The sequence below is a fragment of the Hyla sarda genome, chromosome 3 (genome assembly GCF_029499605.1).
Source record: "Hyla sarda isolate aHylSar1 chromosome 3, aHylSar1.hap1, whole genome shotgun sequence".
Classification (NCBI taxonomy): Eukaryota; Metazoa; Chordata; class Amphibia; order Anura; family Hylidae; genus Hyla; species Hyla sarda.
Window position 1 is genome coordinate 215,040,291 of NC_079191.1, and position 19,703 is coordinate 215,059,993.

Below are 19,703 nucleotides of genomic sequence, written 5' to 3' on the forward strand. Positions count from 1 at the left end.
TAAATACACCTCAAAATCCACGGGGATTACATCACGAGGCGTAAACTGAAGGTTTTGCCATGGCCTTCACAATCTCCTGACCTCAACATAAGTGAAAATTTATGGATAGACCTTGAAAGAGCAGTGCGTGACAGACAGCCCAGAAATCTCATAGAACTGGAAGACTTTTGTAAGGAAGAATGGGCAAAGATACCTCAAGCAAGAATTGAAAGACTCTTGGCTGGCTACAAAAAGCGTTTGCAAGCTGTGATACTTGCCAAAGGGGGCAGTACAAGATATTAACTCTGCAGGGTGCCCAAACTTTTTTTAGTTTTCTGTTATTTTGAAAGTGTAAATGATGGAAATAAAATCTAACTTTTGTTAATATTATAAGAATGTTTGATGCCTTTTGGAGATGTTTCCATCTTTCCTTGGCTTCTTTATGCACATGAATACACATTTTTACCTGGGGTGCCCAAACTTTTGATTCCCACTGTACATCCCCCTACCTCAAACATTTAGTTTTATGTAGTAAAAGTAGGTGTGGCATTGTAAAATAAGGAAGAGAAGTGTCATGCTAGATCTTTTAGTTTGATAAGGCTGACACTATAATTCCTAAGTCTGCTAACCCGACAACACTATTGAGGACTCATCTCAAATGTTGCCAAATATATTATTACAGTTATATATTATTTAAAAAATGTCTAAAAATTTACTTTCTCACTCATATCGTTGATGGACACAGACGACTGGATGCTGCCACTAGAAGGCAGCACAAAGCAAGTTAGCTGCTCCCACACAGCCTATACCCCTCTTGCAGACAGTGAGCTTATCAGTTTTAGCTCGGTGTCCGTAGGAGGCAGACTATTTGTGCTCGGCAGATCTGCTACATTTTTTTTATTTTAGTTTTATTACTTTCTGTTCCCTTTTAGGTGGTGATTGAGGTTTACCCTCTCACCTTTTTCTGGGGGGTCATCAGTGTGGGTTGCCACACTAGACTCAATTCTTCCTAAGGGTGCTAGTTTGAAAATGAGGTAGACTGCTGCCATAAGCACCTTCCTCTGCATGTCACTCTTCCTCTTTTACTGCTGCCGGTAATCCCACTATGAGTACAAGGTTACTGGCTGCACCCAACGAAGTTGGACGGGTGAATATTACACTATTATGGGTTTCTCTCCGATCTGCACACACTTTTACACAATCCACTACCATGAGGCTCCAACAGTCTCATTTCCTCTCTTGGGCATGGGACTTCCTGCTGCAAAGGTTCCCATGTCTGCTATATGTAGTTCCTGGCATGTTATGTAAGCAGCCACATTAATCTGTCTTATCCGTCTTCCCACTCTGTTTACATCCAGCCCTCAAGGATTGCAGGAAGCAGGTGTATCATTTGTGCGGTTCAGTCACCCCCACTTTTCCTTTCCTAGGTCGGTAATTGTTTTTCTAGTCCGTTCAACCATTGCGGCTACAAACACTGTTTCATCATGTCCTATCAGGATATGAGCGTTGTCGTGCGCTGACTGCCCTTTTACGCATGGAACCTGGTCTAATGGGGCATCGCTTCCTCAGCTAGTGTGGATGCCTCTCTTTGGGGCAGATGCTTTAGCATACTTCCAAACCGTCCTTCCTCTTTTTTTCTTTCGCAGCTCCTGAGTCAATCTCATCTTGACCTCTGGTGTCATCCAATTAACCTCCTGGGATTACATTGTGCCTGACATTGAAGCCTTAAAGCCTCTGTATGGCAGGAGCTATGTGTCCCTCCTGCTCTTCTAGGATAACTCTGGTCTTGCTGTGCATTCTAATGCTTTGCTTCTCTCTATCAGTCTGTCTCTCAGCCTTTCTTCCTGTGTGGTTGCTCTTCTCAGCACCCACATGGCATCTTTCAGTGTTTCTTTTGGGTCTCTTCAGTCTGTGAGTCCTTCTTAGCATTCTCCTGCAGGCCACATTCTGTCCTGTACTATACATTAGTGAGGGCATGCTCCTATTTTTCTTTCCGGGACAGTTTTTGCCAGGCCAAGCTTTCCTACGGTTCTTCTTTTCTCTGTTTTCCCAAGGCCTTGCTGGTGGAAGGTTGTCCATGTAATTTCATTTATTCAGCCCATTTCCTAGGTGATCTCCAACTTCCCTGGCTTCTTTCCTGGTGGTGCATCACTCATCTTATGGAGACTTACCCCTCGATTCTTTCCAAGGTTTTTCCCCTCTCCTTGCTTTTCTAGCCCCCATGGTGTATTAGGTAACCTTACCTCCTCTGTTTGCATTTCTCAGCTATTGACCTTTGTAGGTCCTACAACATAGACTCCCTTTTACCTGGTATCCCCTACAGCCCAGGCCTGTACTGTTCCAGTACTCCAGATTGATCTTGTCAGGCTGGGCTCACCTAGGATCTCTGATAGTGCTATGTTCTTGTTCCCTCCCTCGGGGACTGCTTTTGGATGTCCCGCGATCTTTTGTGTCCCCCATTGATACAAGCAAGAAAAAAGGATTAATGTGTTACTCTCCTGTAAAATCCTTTTTTATCATCCTTTTTTAGTTCATGGGGGGGGGGGGGGAGACACAGCTACCACCCAGTTCTTTTTTTTCTGGACTTTGGATATCTTCCGGCCTTCCTCGACAGCCCAGACTCATTCTAGGGTTCCTTTTTTACTTTTGGTGTTGGCTTCTCCTGTTTCTCCTATTGCCTGTGTACAAACGGAGTAGCTCACTGTCTGCAGGAGGGATAAAGGCTGTGCAGCAGGAGCTAACACTTTTCTTGCTTATTTGTGCCTTCTAGTGGCAACAAACTATACCCACGATCTTCTGTGTTCCTCAGTGAAGTTCGCGAGAAGAGAATTTTACAGGCAAGTAACTTAAATCCTTTTTTTTAAAGTGATAGTAAATGTATGGGAAAATGCAACACTTCTTATTTATTACATCCGATTAATGAATTAATGGATTCCAATTCATTTATCAGCATTTTCTTATGTTGTTTCAGCCGTTACTGCAAGGAGTTGCCTCTGGTTCTGGTATTTGGCATTGCCACATCTCCAATGATAATTCACAGACTTCTGTCTCACTCTGTATCCTCTCTGCTGTGTATAGAACTGTTTCCATCCTTGTCGTGCACAGAACACTTGGCAACTGTAGTAGATAAGGTAATTATGTGTTTTCTTCAGAACATTATCACCCATTTTACACTGTATAACATTATTGTAAAGGGCTTATTTCATCAGACATAAACTAAGGATAATGCATTTCACCTGCTCCCAGCATCCCCAACAAACAGTTACATTTCTGGTAGGCATGGCCAGCCAGACATTACCTATGGAGTAGTGGAGGAGGTCTTTATTTTCCTGCTCCAATGTGGTGTACATGGAAACAATCATCAGCTAGAAAGAAAGATCCAGGCACTTGTGAATGCTTGCTTTTGTTTTATTTAATTTATTTTTCCATTTGTCATATTGTAGTAGAGATCTGCTGGATGCATTGTGGCTTAAGTATTTTCTTCCTTTCCTTTGGAGTGCTTGCTGCAGTGGAAACATAGTATTACATGGCAGCAATTCATTGTTAATGACATTGTAACACAAGGATTGGTTGTGTCTACCAGAACTGGAGATACAGAGCATTTCCCATTCTGGCTAACAGAGGAGGGTCCTCATGTAGAACACTCCAAATCTGTGGAATCCATATGCCCTAAAAGACAAGAGAGGAAAACAAAAGAGGTGGTGCTGCTATTCAAACCAACCACATAACAAACAAATTGGACAATATATATAATCATACACTCACCTGGTGTGTGTGGGGGTTGGACCCCCCCCACGATCTAAAACTTATCCCCTATTCTTTGGATAGATGATAAGTTTTTTCAGCATGATCTATCTACTTTAACCCCTTTCTGCATTGTGCCATAATAGTATAGCATGGGGCGTGAGTAGTTCCCTCTCCATTCTGTACTATGTCAGGAGCTGTTCATATGCCTTCCATAGTGGGTGTCAGCTGTTGCCCTGCTGCAATAGACAGGATCAGCTCCTCCATACTACTCTTAAAATTTGGTTCCACTCTGGTGCCTTACAGTATGCTACATATAGGACTACTAAATGTAACCTAGCCTTTATCGGTATATAAATCCTTTTTTCTTGGCAGCTGCTTCTCTCCAATCAATTTCCATTTAAACTGAGCGGGCGGGTTCTGCAGGTCCTCATCACAATATTTCTCTTCCATGATTTCTCTGTGCAGAACTTCATCAAGGGTCTTCAGGTGAGAAGATGGTTATCACTGGTGGTCACAATGAATTACACAGGTACACAGGCGATAGCTGTCGGTTGAACATTCAATTGGCCGACAGTCATCTTTCCCAATATCTCTAATCATTATTGCTCAGGTGAGTGTTCATGTGTTCTTAATGGAGAAAGGAAGGGTCCGACACCTTCGGGAAGCTTTGGCGACAGCTTATCTCTTTGAGAACAAACAGATGGGGCGGGTGAAATCTAACATGCCCACCCTTCTCTACCCCTTCATCATCTGTCAGAGGAGAGTTGAGAGGCCCCCCCATGCATAATAGATAATTGACAGATCATCCTTTTTTTTCTAAGGTGGAAACATATTTAAATATTTTAGCTTTTCACACTGACCACTAGACCAGTCACACAAGGCTTTCACTTCATGACTTATAGCAGTTCACATGTCCGCTTTGCTCTCTAGGCTGGATTAGAGAATGAAGTGTGTGGGGAATTCTTATGTACTGCTGGAGGCCTCCGTAAAGAAGAAGAATAACACTACACACAGATAAAACTCTGTATTTAATTCCCCTGACACTCTCTGAGGTAGTCAGCTATATTTCATCACTTTCTGGAAACTATAAAAATCTATAACATTTCTCTTTCATGTATCTCCTATTCATTTCAGCTGCCATAAAGCATACACATTTTGCACTGTGTATAATGACAATAGAGAAGGGAGTGTGTGATTCCTTAGCTATATACATTAAAGAGCTGTTCACCAACTTCAGCTCTCTCCAAACTCACAAATAAATGCTAATAATTCTAAGCATTTATATAACTAGGGATGTTTGATGATGGAAAGCTGGAAGGGCATGCTTTTTATTATAATGTTTTATTTTCCTAAAGGGGTACTACACTGGCCCGCGTTCAGAAAATTTTGTTCTGCACACGGTGTGTGCTGTGGGGGTCGACCACGCCCCTCTTAATGTCACGCCGTGCCCCCTTAATGCAAGTCTATGGGAGGGGCCGTGACAGTGCAGATGGTGGAGGTTCATGAACTTCCATACATGCTACTGAATAAAACCTTATGGATTAGAGGACATGGACTGCATTTTCATATTCACATCATCATCCTGGAATCTGCATTTAATACATATGGGTTTTTCTGTAGATTTCACACCATGCTGTTAACTGAAAATATCTGCCGATATGCAGGGCCTTTCCAAGCTGACAGATAATACACTGCACAAAAAAATAAAGGAACACTTAAACAACACAATGTAACTCCCAGGCAATCACACTTCTGTGAAATCACACTGTCCACTCAGGAAACAACACTGATTGACAATCAATTTCACATGCTGCTGTGCAAATGGAACAGACAACAGGTGGAAATTATAGGCAAGACGCCCCCAATAAAGGAGTAGTTCTGCAGGTGGGGACCACAGGCCACTTCTCAGTTGCTATGCTTCCTGGCTGATGTTTTGGTCACTTTTGAATGCTTGCAGTGCTTTCACTCTAGTGGTAGCATGAGACTGAGACTACAACCCACACAAGTGGCTCAGGTAGGGCAGCTCATCCAGGATGGCACATCAATGCGAGCTGTGGCAAGAAGGTTTGCTGTGTCTGTCAGCGTAGTGTCCAGAGCATGGTGGCACTACCAGGAGAAAGGCCAGTACATCAGGAGACGTGGAGGAGGCTGTATGAGGGCAACAACCCAGCAGCAGGACCGCTACCTCTGTCTTTGTGCAAGGAGGAGCACTGCCAGAGCCCTGCAAATGACCTCCAGCAGGCCACAAATGTGCATGTGTTCACTCAAACGGTCAGAAACAGACTCCATGAGGGTGGTATGAGGGCCTGACATCCACAGGTGTGGGGTTGTGCTTAAAGCCAAACACCGTGCAGGACGTTTGGCATTTGCCAGAGAACACCAAGATTGGCAAATTCGCCACTGGCGCTGGCCCTGGGTTCCTCCTAATGCAAGACAATGCTAGACTTCATGTGGCTGGAGTGTGTCAGCAGTTCCTGCAGGAGGAAGGCATTGATGCTATGGACTGTCCCGCCCATTCCCCAGACCTGAATCCGATTGATCACATCTGGGACATCATGTCTCACCCCATCCACCAATGCCACATTGTACCACAGACTGTCCAGGAGTTGGCAGATACTTTAGTCCAGGAAGGACATCCCTCAGGAGACCATCTGCCACCTCATCAGGAGCATGCCCAGGCGTTGTAGAGAGGTCATACAGGCACGTGGAGACCACACACACTACTGAGCCTCACTTTGACTTGTTTTAAGGACATTACATCAAAGTTGGATCACCCTGTAGTGTGGTTTTCCACTTTGATTTTGAGTGTAACTCCATATCCAGACCTCCATGGGTTGATAAATTTGATAATTTGTGTGTCATTTTTTTGTCGGCACATTCAACTATGTAAAGACGAAAGTATTTCATACGATTAGTTAATTCATTCAGATCTCGGATGTGCTATCGTAGTGTTCCTTAGTGTTTTTCTGAGCAGTGTAAAAGAAGAAAATGGCATATAAAAACTGCTCTAGGTGGAGATATTCTGTTCTCTCTCAATTTGTTCAGGTGGAACTTGCTCCATTCTCTATTTTACTGCTGCTATGTGATGGTGATAATAGTGCAGTGGTATTTACTGTATGTGGTCATCGTTTTATTATTATTTTCTTTTAGCTTTCTGTGATGGAACATTTTAACTCCCAGCCCTTGAGTGTTTTATGTTGTGACCTCCAAGACGTGAAAAATCGAGTGAAGAGCTTATCACATGATCAGTGTGAAAACATTCGCCATGTTGCATCTTTTATGAGGTATGTTATTCTTTTTATGTATAAACCACATGAACTGATACCCAGTGAGTGACATAGAAGGGCCCAGACTCCTGCCTATTTATGGCAATGCAATACCTTTTATTATACGTCATTCCCAATATGGGAAGGGATTGGAGAGAGACCTAAAATTGTACCTTTCTGAGAAGACTACTCCTGATGTGTCCTCTGCTACAATTTGGAATGCCTACAAGGCGTATATAGGAGAGTTATATAATAAACTATGCGATGCCCATAAAAAGCCCGAAGTGTACCCCTTGATTGTTTACTAGATAGAGGATCTTAATATGAAATCCCCCTCTCCTCAGTTAGCTTCAGAACTACGGCTTATCCCCTGTGAAATATAGGATTGCTTGGTGGAAAACTATGCCAAGTTCCTTCAGAAATGTAAAGCTCGATACAATGCATATGACAACAGGGCAGGAAAACTGTTAGTTGCTAGTTGAAAAGAGAAGCATGTTAAATCTAGCATCCCATATTTGTTATATAATGAACAGCCTGTAAAATATATCTTCCTCAACTTATTGCGGATAAATTCACGGAGTGTTACTTCAGTCTTTGTAACCTTAAAGGGGTACTCCAGTGGAAAACATTATTATTATTATTATTATTATATATATATATATATATATATATATATATATATATATATATATATATTTTTTTTTTTTTTTCAAATCAACTGGTGCCATAAAGTTTAAAAGATTTGTAAATAGCTTCTATTTAAAAATCTTAATCCTTCCAGTATTTATTAGCTGCTGTATGCCACAGAGGAAGTTCTTTTCTTTTTGCATTTCTTTTCTGTCTGACCACAGTGCTCTATGCTGACACCTCTGTATCAGGAACTGTTCAGAGTAGGAGCAAATCCCCATAGCAAGCCTCTCCTGCTCTGGCCAGTTCCTAACATGGACAGAGGTGTCAGCAGAGAGCAGTGTGGTCAGACAGAAAAGAAAGAAAACTCAACTTCCTCTGTCGTATACATCAGCTCATAAGTACTGGAAGGATTAAGATTTTTTTTTTTTTTTTTTAAATAGAAGTCATTTACAAATCTGTTTAACTTTTTGGAACCAGTTGATAAAAAAAAAATGTTTTCCACTGGAGTACCCCTTTAACTTAGGTGAAGCTACCCCTCAACCGACTCAAAGCGGAATTCAGACCTTCCTGGAGGGGCTTGCTCTTCCACAATTGTCTTAGTCTCAACTGTTCTCGTTGAACTCTTCTATAGTAAAAGAGGAAATTTAGAAGGTTAACTTGACCCTCCCTGTGGGTAAATCACTGGGCCCTGAAGGCCTCACTACCTCTTATTATAGAAGATACTCCTATTTCTTACAGAATGCATTTCTTTCTGTCTCCCTTGCTGAGGAGATTTCCTAAGTAGTTACCTTTCCAAAGCTGGGGAAATCTCCATATACACCCAGTAATTTTAAGCCCATATCCCTTTTAAATGGGGACCTATAGGAGTTATCTGGTGCAGGACAACTTATCGCCTATCCAAAGGATATGGGATAAGTGTCTGATCATGGGATGTCTCCTGCACTGCGCCCCGGCTCTCTGCAGGGAAGCAGCTGTGCTGCAACGGCAAGAAGCGGGGATAAAAGTCTCCTCGCGCAGAGCAGAAATCTGTGCACTAAGAGAGTGAGGTATCCTACAGGAGATCGCAGATGGCTAGGGGATAAGGTGTCCTGCACCACAGAACTCCATTACATTTTTTTGCAAATTTACTAGCTAGTCATTTTGCCCCACTGTTGCTTATTTGTGACCAAGTGGGCTTTTAATATGTGAACAAGCCTATGACAACACATGCAGGGTCTTAAATTTATTATCCTATGTGAAGTCTGAGAATTTACTCACCTTATTTTTGTTGGTAGTCCACATTAACTTTTTGTTTGCTTTTTTGGTACGGCATCATACAGGGGTGTGGAAATTTTATAAAAAACTACTTGTCCACGGGGCTAAAATGGAGCAAAATCTACTTGTCCCTCATGACGATCCACTTGTCCGGGCCAATTTTCGCTTTTACGCTCTAATTTTTTCCTCCTCGCCCTATAATGGCCATAACTACCTACTATAATGATACCTTTAAATTTTTCAATAACATATTCTCTGAACCAAAAAATATATATATATTTGGGGAAGTGATATTGAAATAGTAAAAGATAATTATGCAGATTTGGTGGTTTTCTTTTCTGCGCCATTTACCTTGTGGTTGAGGTAAAATGTTAGTTTTATACTTTAGGTCTCCTGATTACAGCAATACCAGATTTGTATCATTTACGTCATGTTTTACAAATTCTGAACGTTTTCTAATTTTTTTAATTGCCATTTTTTAACCCCTGTAGCTTTATTTTTTTTCCCGCATACCAGGCTGTATGAGGGCTCATGTTTTGCGCCATAATCTGTTTTTTGTATCGGTACCATTTTGGCATTGATCTGACTTTTTAATCGCTTTTTAACTGTTTTTATGGGATATTATAAAAATTGCAAAACTGTGGTTTGGTATTTTTTTTAAATTTACCGTACGGGATACATAATGTTATATTTTAATAGGTCGTACAATTACGCGCGAAGCGATACCAAATATGTTTATTTTTATTATGTTTGTATATAGGAAAAGGGGGTGATTTGAACTTTTAACATGGAAGGGGTTAATGCAGCGGTCTTCAAACTGTGGCCCTCCAGATGTTGCAAAACTACAACTTCCAGCATGCCCGGACAGTCCTGGCATGCTGAGAATTGTAGTTTTGTAACATCTGGAGGGGCACAGTTTGAAGACCACTAGGTTAATGTGTCTTTCAAACTTTTATTAAAACTTTTTTTTTTTTTTTTTTTTTACACTTTATTAGACTTATGAGGAATCATTAGATTCCTCAGACAGATGAATAGATTCTATTGAACTCTATTAATCTGTGTGCTCTGTGATCCATTGATAGAGCCTGGTCCAGCCAGGATCTATCAATGACAGAGCCGGGACAGGAGGGAACAGAGGTAAGTCCTCCGGCTACCTCTATAGTGGATCGCCCCCCTGCGATCGCGCTGCGGGGGGGGGGGGGGGGCGATCCACCCCACTAGCCCACCAGGGAGCATTCACATCTCCCTTTAGACGCCGCTGTCAGCTTTGACAGCGGCGAGCTAAAGGGTTAATAGCCAGCCGCGGCGATCGCTGCATGCTGGCTATTAGCGGCGGCCCCCGGCTACTGAGAACAGCCGGGGGCTGCAGAGTATGGAGCGGGCAGAAATCCCGAGCCCGCTCCAAAAATACTGCAGAGCGCCGCATGCATCTCCCCGTGCAGACGCGCCTCCTCCCCTCAGCTCTCCGAAGCTACAGCTGGGGGGAGTGAAGGCAGAGGACGCAGGTCTGCACGGTGAGCAAGAAGCCACGCCCCCTCATCTCCCCCCGCACGTCTGCAGAGCAAGAAGCCACACCCCCTCATCTCCCTCCGCACATCTGCAGAGCAAGGGAGAGAAGACAAATACACAGCTTTTCATCTCCCCTGCTCTGCTTCCTCGGATACAGTTTTTTATTGTCGGAGGCGGCAGAGTATGGAGCGGGCAGGAGTCGGCAGCCCGCTCCATACAGACTGCAGATCGCCACCGCACTTGTCAGGTCCGACCCTGCTTGCCCGAAGCCGGGCTAAGGGCCGGACAAATTCACCTGCCCGGCGCCCAAAACTGCTTGTCAGGCCTCGGGCGATAGGATTTCCACATCCCTGTGGGGAGCCCCACCTGATGATGAGATAGGGGTTCCCAATAGGTGTACAGGTCCCCAGATATATATGACCCCTAGGGCTGGGCGGTATACCTGTTCATACTGAATAATGGTAATTTTATATATAAAATTTTCACCGCCCGCACATAAGGATAATGGGGCATCTTCTATATGCTGGGACCTGTGTGTCACAGTGGGGGAGTGAGCTGTGACACTCTGTGCAACCAGTATACCGCTGTTTCTCCAACCAGGGAGCCTCCAGCTGTTGCAAAACTACAACTCCCAGCATGCCCAGACAGCCATTGGCTGTCTGGGCATGCTGGGAGTTGTAGTTTTGCAACAGCTGGAGGCACCACCTGGTTGAGAAACACTGGAGAAACAGTGGTATACTGTCTGCACAACCAGGAAGCCTCCAGCTGTTGCAAAACTACAACTCCCAGCATGCCCAGACAGCCATTGGCAGTCCGAGCATGCTGGGAGTTGTAGTTTTGCAACAGCTGGAGGCACCACCTGGTTGGGAAACACTGTGCAGCCAGTATACCGCTGTTTCTCCAACCAGGAAGCCTCCAGCTGTTGCAAAACTACAACTCCCAGCATGCTCGGACAGCCAATGGCTGTCTGGGCATGCTGGGAGTTGTAATTTTGCAACAGCTGGAGCCCCACCTGATAAAGAGATAGGGGTTCCCAATTGGTGTACAGGCCCCCAGATATACATGATCACCCAGGTAGGGTTCATATTTAAACAATTATACCCCCTTAAAAATATCTCTATGGACGTTTTACACTTACTGCTGCCTGTAAAGATCGCAGGACCTTGCTTTCGGGCCGGGGGATGCACGATGCGCGGGCCGGGGGATGAACGATGCGCGGGCCGGGGGATGCACGATGCGCACGTCAAGTGACGTCATCCCAGGCGCCGCACGGGATTTCAGCGTCACGCCGCTGCCTATGCGTCCCGGCGTCCTGCGCTTCCTATGACGTCACGGATTGTGCGCACCGCTTCAGGAAGGAGGCCGCAGGTACAATACACACGCTGCGCACACATTTAAAATTCTTTCGGCATTTAGCGCTGCTTGCCCGAAGCCGGGCTAAATGCTGGAAGAATCCACCTGCCCGGTGCTCAAAACTGCATGTCCCGGGCGTCGGGCTATATCATTTCCACATCCCTGAGATTCATATGAGCATAGAAGGGGGAATGCTCGCTGTCATTATGGCATTGTATACAGCCCCACCCCGAATGTGAGATTATTCACACATGGCTCTCTTTCACTGGAATTTGCTATAACCAATGGGATTTGGCAGGGCTGACCCCTTTAATTTTTGTTTTTTTGCATGGAATAGTCTGCACAAGCTATGCGTGTATATCCTTATCACTGGCATCTATGTTGGTGACCAGTGTTATCTAATTTCTTTATACCCTGATGGCGTTATCATCACTTTGACAAACCCAGAGACGTTGTTGTGATAAAAAGATTAAACCAGAAGTGTCCTGTCTGGCCAAATGGGAATAAAGAGAGGAGAAATACTAAAAATATTGGATGAGGCCACTTTGACAGTAGTATTTTGGTCAGTATTTTGCATCAGTGTTTGTAAGACAAAACTAAGAGTTTAACCTACAGCAGTGATGGCGAACCTTTTAGAGCCCGAGTGCCCAAACCGTAATGCACGCCAACTTTTTTTTCCCTCAAAGTGCCAGCACAGCAATTAAATCAGAATACTGAGGTTTAAGTTTAGAAAAAAAACTCATACAGTTGTCATAACTTATTAACATCTTTTGTTTTAAAAGAACACAAAAATAGAGTTCAATTATCCAAACTTAGTTTTTTTTTTTTTATTGAAAAAACATCCATTCTAGTGAAAAAAAACACTGGTTGTTGGTGGTGCATCACCTAAATAAGCACCTATTCCCACCTATCCACCTGCAGTTTGCACACATCCTACATGCTGCTTTGGCACAGTTTACATCAGAATTACATCAGGTTTTGGTGCAGCTTTGCATGTATGTCAATAGACCTTCATTTTTCTTCAGGTTTCTGATCGTCCAGCTGCACCAAAGCTACATGTAAACTGTGCCAAAGATGCGTACAAGGGGATATCCCCAGCCCATGCAGTGTGTCCCCCTTCACACGTAGAAATCATCCCCAGTCTGTGATGTCCCCCCCCCCAGCCCGTGCAGTGTGTCCCCCTTCACACATAGAAATCATCCCCAGTCTGTGATGTCCCCCCCCCCCCAGCCCGTGTAGTATGTCCCCCTTCACACATAGAAATCATCCCGTCTGTTATGTCCCCTCCCCCCAGCCCATGCAGTGTGTTCCCCTTCACACATAGAAATCTTCCCCAGTCCGTGATGTCCCCCTTCACACATAGAAATCATTATGGAGGGGAGATGAGGAGCCGTGGAGGTCCTCTCTCCCCTGCTCTGGCTTCTTTTCCCCGTGGAAACTTGCGTCCTCCGAAGGCAGAGCAGAGGGAGGGGAGATGAGAAGCTGTGTACGTCCTCTCTCCCCTGCTCTGCCTTCTTTCTCCCATGCAGACCTGTGTCCTCCGGGGGTGGGGGGGGGGGAATGGGTGTGTGTGGCTTCTTTCTCCCATGCAGACCTGCATCCTCTGCTCTGCGGTCACAAGTCTGCACGGGTCGCAATTTTCCATCTCACACTGGCGGAGCGCATCAAAAGGCATCCATGGTGAACTATGGCCATGTGCCCACAGAGGGGGTTCGGCGTGCCACCTGTGGCATGCGTGCCATAGGTTCACCATCACTGACCTATATACATAGAAAAAGTATACTGGAAAGATTTGTATGTCCATGTTTTGGACCCATAACAGAAACTGCAGTATTGCTTTTCTCTTTCATTGATTTTAGTAGGAGAAAAACTATTTTGCAGATGCTTTTCTAATACAGTAGTCTTGTACAACCACAGGTCTTAGAACATGGCCACTTCCTTAGCAGCTAAAACTGTTTTGACAAACCATGTAAAAGCCAGCACTTCTTTTTCAGTTTTTTTGTTTTGATCATTTTATTTCAGTTTTGTGGAAAGTCAGACACCAGAAGCTCAAGTAAAACTTCTTACAGATGACATCTATTTAAAGGTAAAATTTCAGTATTTCGGCTAAATTCATGAGTGATTATTATTTTTTACTTTTTCCTCTACATTTTATGGCTGTTATTGCAGTAAAGTTCCTTAAATCCAGGGTTTGGTGGGACTTGATAGATTCTGGAATATCATATAAATTTACTTGTTGTTTCTCAATGAGAAGTAGACAATTTATAAAGAATGGGTGATAAGTCTCCTACACAAACTTTGCCATCCAGCTGTTAAGTTGCTTAGTGTGCTTGCAAGCGGCAGTGCGTTTTTCGCCTATCCTTCTGGCTGTTTTGCTCCTTTATGGCAGGCGCCAGGCAGGGAGAGGGAGGGATACGTCGGCTGACAATGTTACTGGCTTGCGTCTTCTAGCAGACGATTGTATACTAGGACTGTCTCCAGGAGAGATGGAAACTATGCACCCCGCTCTACACTTCCTCGTGTGCCACTGAAATGCACTCCATGTGCCGGGGGTCGCCAACCCCTGCAATAGATGATCAGTGGTTGCTGAAAATTAGAATAAAAAAAATATATATGTTTAACATGAAAACTTTATTTAAAAATAGGTCATATCTGATGACATATATTCCCTTCAGTTTAATAGGGCTGTATGTCAACTATATAATATTATATGTATAGAAAAGTGTAGTTAAAGGGTTTTTCACACTTGCCTGGTTCCCTGCTGCTCAGTGCTCCATCCTGCTCTCACTTCCTGGTTTGGATGGCAGGACAGGCTGGCATCTGAATTGTCAAGAAATGGTAGCTGTCATATCTGATTCAATAGTTTTTTTGAAAAAGGAACTGCACATGTAGGTCCAGCAGAAGACCAAAATCATATGTGCTTTCAAAATTAATAAGAGAAAATAAACCTAATTACCAGTCTAGATTAGGACAGGGAGGAACTTAGAATAAAATATAACTTTTAATGATTCTTATTAAAACATGTACAATACAAAACACCCAGCGTGGAGTGTCTTAAAAAAGAGGCCAGAAGATGCAAGACGCAATCTCTGGCTTTGGTCATGGGACCAAAAAAAAAAGAACAGACGCTAATCAGTAAATATGAATTTCTAAATACTATGCACTGACATAGTCATACAACAGCACAGTATTTATCGGCAATCTTGCCAAAAAGAACTAGGTTCATAGATGCTAGTGTTGTTTTATATTAGCACAGTATCTTTTATAATAATTATGCCAAAAGAATGCAATATATAACAAGAATGAAGTTCCCAACGTGTTTCTGCCACGATAGCACAGCGTCCTCAGGGGTAATTCATAGATTCTGTCATCAATAAATGCACAAGAGGATATAGATATATAGCAAATCAATTGATAGAATGCTTTAAAGTTTTAAGCATAAAGATACATCCCTTAGGGCTAGAAACTCATAATGACAAGTTTGCAGGTAATGTATCCCCAAATTAAGGGTCAATCTGCTGTGAGACTCCAGGTACAACCATTCATTGATGTACTAAGGCACGGTCCCGACGTCCGGCATGTAGGTCAGATGGAGCGCATACCTGCAGTGGCAGGGAGCCGTAACCACTGGCTTCTCTGTGCTCTATGCACTGATAGAGTGCAGAGAAGCCGGTGGTTACGGCTCCCTGCCACTGCAGGTATGCGCTCCATCTGACCCACAATCTGGACGCCGGGACCGTGCCTTAATACATTAATGAATGGTTGTACCTGGAGTCTCACAGCAGATTGACCCTTAATTTGGGGATACATTACCTGCAAACTTGTCATTATGAGTTTCTAGCCCTAAGAAATGTATCCCCTTTATAGCATTCTGTCCATTGATTTGCTGTTTATAAATATATTTTTATCTATTGTGAATTTATTGATGAGAGAATCTATGAATTACTCCTGAGGATGCCGTGCTATTAGGCACTCCATTCTTGTAATATATTGTATTCTTTTGGCATAATTGTTGTAAAGATACTTTGCTTATATAAAACAACACTAGCATCTATGAACCTAGTTCTTTTTGGCAAGATTGCTGATAAATACTGTGCTGTTGTATGACAGTGTATAGTATTTAGAAATTCATATTTTCTCATTAGCATCTGTTCTCTTTTTTTGGTCCCATGACCTTGTCCTTTTTTGCGAACAGACGCTACTATCCGGCAAAGCCAGAGATTGCGTCTTGCATCTTCTGGCCTCTTTTTTAAGACACTGTACACTGGGTGTTTTGTATCGTACATGTTTTACAGGGGTACTCCACTGGAAAACATATATATATATATATATATATATATATATATATATTTTTTTTTTTTTAATCAACGGGTGCCAGAAAGTTAAACAGATTTGTAAATTACTTCAATTAAAAAATCTTTACCCTTCCAGTACTTTTTAGTAGCTGTATGCTACAGAGGAAATGTTTTCCTTTTTGAATTTCTGTTTTGTCATGTCCACAGTGCTCTCTGCTGACACCTAATGCCCGTATCAGGAACTGTGCAGAGCAGGAGAAAATCCCCATAGCAAGACAGTTCCTGACATGGACAGAGGTGTCAGCAGAGAGCACTGTGGACAAGACCAAAAAGAAATTAAAAAAGAAAAAAATTTCTTCTGTAGCATACAGCTGCTAAAAAGTACTGGAAGGTTAAAGGATTTTTTTTTAAATAGAAGTAATTTACAAATCTGTTTAACTTTCTGGCATCAGTTCATTAAAAAAAAAAAAAAAAAGTTTTCCACCGGAGTGCCCCTTTAAAATCCTAGACAAGGGGATGAGGGGGTGCTACAATGCTCTCATAATGTGCCCATGTTAGATTCTGATTTGGAATCTTGCATAGTATATATCCTGTAGCATGAAATGGAAAATGTTCTTTATTTGCGGTGTGCTTCTTGACTTCAGCTGTGATTGGGGCAGAATATATAAAACTGCTTAATAGGGTTTTTTTTCCATCTTATCTTTTTGCTCACAAAAGAGAAAATGAGTAATTGCGTTTAATCCTGGCACATCATGTCTCTCTGGGCCCATCACAAAGTATGTATTTTTCTTTCTATCAAACTTGATTCATGCTACTTTTTCTGCCTCTCAGGTACAGCTAGTTTTCATCCTCTCACAATTGCATTACTGGGCTCCCATGGGTGTGCTTCACTCAGCCCCACTTGTCTTGTTCTTGGAGTAATTGGCAAGCTATTGATTTTTCTCTCTCTCTCTTTTTTCCTATTTTCACCTTCTCCAAGTCTAGTTTTGTCAGTGAAAAGCTGCCTGTGAATTGCTTTAATAATGTTACAAAGGAACACATCAGGAGAGGATAACAGGAGTTTATTTTTTATGGCAACACATGACCAGAGTAAAACCAATCATGAATAATGAGAAAGTATGACTTTGTTCCTGCAGTATTTCAATAAAGTTTAAAATGTCATTTTTTTTCCCCCTGCAAAACAGCAGCAATATTTCTGACAGTCGCATTAAATGAGAAGCCCAGTGTAGGAAAATCTATCCCCTATCAAAAGGATGCTGCTGGGGCTTCCCGCGATCTCCTGCTTGGCGCTGACTCTCCCTGTGCACTGAGCAGTGTTGACACTTCCCCTCCATGCTTCTCTATGGGAGAGCCTGAGATACATGAGTACTCCAAGCACGTCAGCTATCCCATAGAGATGCATGGAGGGATTGTACCGACCCTCACTTCGTACACAAGTAGAGCCCCAGGCAGGAGATAGTGGGTGGGCCCAGTGGTTTAACCCCCTGCGATCAAACACTTATCCCCTGTCCTTTGGATAGGGCATACATTTTCCTAAAAATGTAAACTGGAGTACCCCTTTAAAAAATATATATCTTGACTGCACAGTGAGAATATACTCTTGTAAAAACCTTTCCAGTATTTGTGAAAATTGTAAAATCTTCAGTAGAGATATTTGCACAGTTTACACACATAGTGAGCAAGGGCAAAAACATTCAACAGCCTATCAAATTCATTCTGTAAAGGTGTAGTCTTACATTTTGATGTTGTTTTTGAAGTTTGGAAAGGATTATAAATAATGAGACTTGTGCAATTCCTGGCTTTGGCTTTAAAGACAAAAAAAAAACACACCCAAGGGCTAAGTTCACATTACGCTTTTCCGTATAGGAAACTTTTATGTTAATAAGTTTTGTAAATATTAATGCTATATAGCATATATCAGGATGCACTGATAGACTTAGATGTCAACTAGAACATTATAAGCTGCAAAACAATGCAGTCCTTAATAATGTGCTGTAAAGAGAGGCTAGAATCAGAAGCAATACATTTCCTAGAGGCCATAGAGAATAACATACACCAGGAAGTGCATACATTTACGTTCTCTTTACGTGAAGGGTGTGTGCTGCCGGCTATTTCCACTTTAAATGCTGCTGTTAATGTTGACCATTATTGATATGAAAAACACACATAACTTGTCAGTTTTACCTGACAGTGAGCTGCATAAAAACTGACATGACATGTTTTTTTTTAGCCAAAGCCAGAAACGGTTTTGGTTTAAACTGCAATGTGTGAATGTATTCTTATGGCTTGAATCATTGTCATGCTGCATATATAATTAACATGTTATCTTCCACAGTTGTTTGCAAATATCTAATTAGCTGTGTTTTAATTTTTTTATTTTAGAAGATGACCAAAACGTGTTTGACAGATTTACATGCTTACCATGAAAATTATACCCCTGTTTTAAGATGTCTGCATCATTTCACATGCATTCTTCCTAAGTATCCCTTAGGAAAGCAGGTACACAATAAGATCTGTCTTCTGTGTGATAAATAGAGAATATAAGTATATTAAATTGCTGGAATTACAATGTTATATTAGTTCTAAGTACATTGGTGTTCAGAAGCTGCAGATTGTGTATATTTTAGTTTTTTCTGGTCTTCATATCATGTATTTGTCAACAATAACTCTGGGCTAACATCTTTTGTGCAGTCTAATAGGACAGGGCTTGACAAATCCTGAGCACTAGGTCCCCATGGGGACTTAAAATTCTGTGGTGGCCCAGGTTTTGTCAGCCCTTTTCGAAGTGTCCGTCTTTTAAATAAATAAACTGCCTTCGATCGGCACTTCAGTGTTACAGGAACTGGATGTCAGGTGACCACCGCAGGCAATCAGCGGCCTCAGCAATGATGCTCTGTAGTCAGAAGTATGGAGTGTCACGTCACCACTTGAGGCTGCTGATTGGCTGTGACAGTCACATGACACTGGAGCGCTGACTGTAGACATCCGTTGCTCCACACCGGAGGCTAAACAGCATGGGGATGGAGACAGAGGTAAAAACAGTTCAAAAAATGAAAAAAGATGGGAGGAAATTATGACACATGGGGAGATGAGAGGGCACTGTGACACAGGGGGAGATGAGAGGACACTCTGAGTAGATGAAGGAACACTGTGACACACGAGAAGATGAGGGGAAACTAATGATTGTGACACACGGGAGATGAGATACTGACTGTGTCACATGGGGAGATGAGGGGACACTGTGACACATGAAGGACATGAGGGGACACTGTGACACACAGGGGGGATAAGGGGACACTAATAACTGTGACACACAGGGAAGCTGAGGGGACACTAATGACTGCGACACACAGGGAGGAAAATGTACAAAAAAGATGGTTTGCATCTTTCTCTCAAGGGAACAAATGTACTCAGTGAACAATTCCAAGAATTTGCTAAGGAGTATTAAAAATGGTGGGCAAAAGAGTAATAATCCAAGAGTCCAATTGCCCCCCCCCCCCCCCCAAACAATGCCAAAACATGTCAGTAGCACAGAAGTTAAGAAATGACAAGCCCAGAGTCCTGTCTACAAATGCTCACAGTTTAGGTAATAAGATCATTGAACTTGGGTCAATAATGGCATCTGGGAATGTTGATTTAGTGACTGTTACTGAGACATGGTTTAATGAAA

The 19,703-nt window shown here is 42.7% G+C and overlaps 1 protein-coding gene across 6 annotated transcripts in view; it reads left to right on the forward strand.

Annotated features, from left to right (window-relative positions):
* ORC3 (origin recognition complex subunit 3) overlaps window positions 1–19,703 on the forward strand; it is a 74,091-nt gene that overhangs the window by 20,808 nt on the left and 33,580 nt on the right. For all 6 annotated transcript variants that reach the window (XM_056566075.1, XM_056566076.1, XM_056566073.1 and 3 more), the window contains exons 9-13: window positions 2,951–3,110; window positions 4,099–4,212; window positions 6,877–7,010; window positions 13,761–13,824; window positions 18,416–18,532. In XM_056566075.1, coding sequence (XP_056422050.1) covers window positions 2,951–3,110; window positions 4,099–4,212; window positions 6,877–7,010; window positions 13,761–13,824; window positions 18,416–18,532 — 589 coding nt within the window. The remainder of the gene's footprint in view (window positions 1–2,950; window positions 3,111–4,098; window positions 4,213–6,876; window positions 7,011–13,760; window positions 13,825–18,415; window positions 18,533–19,703) is intronic.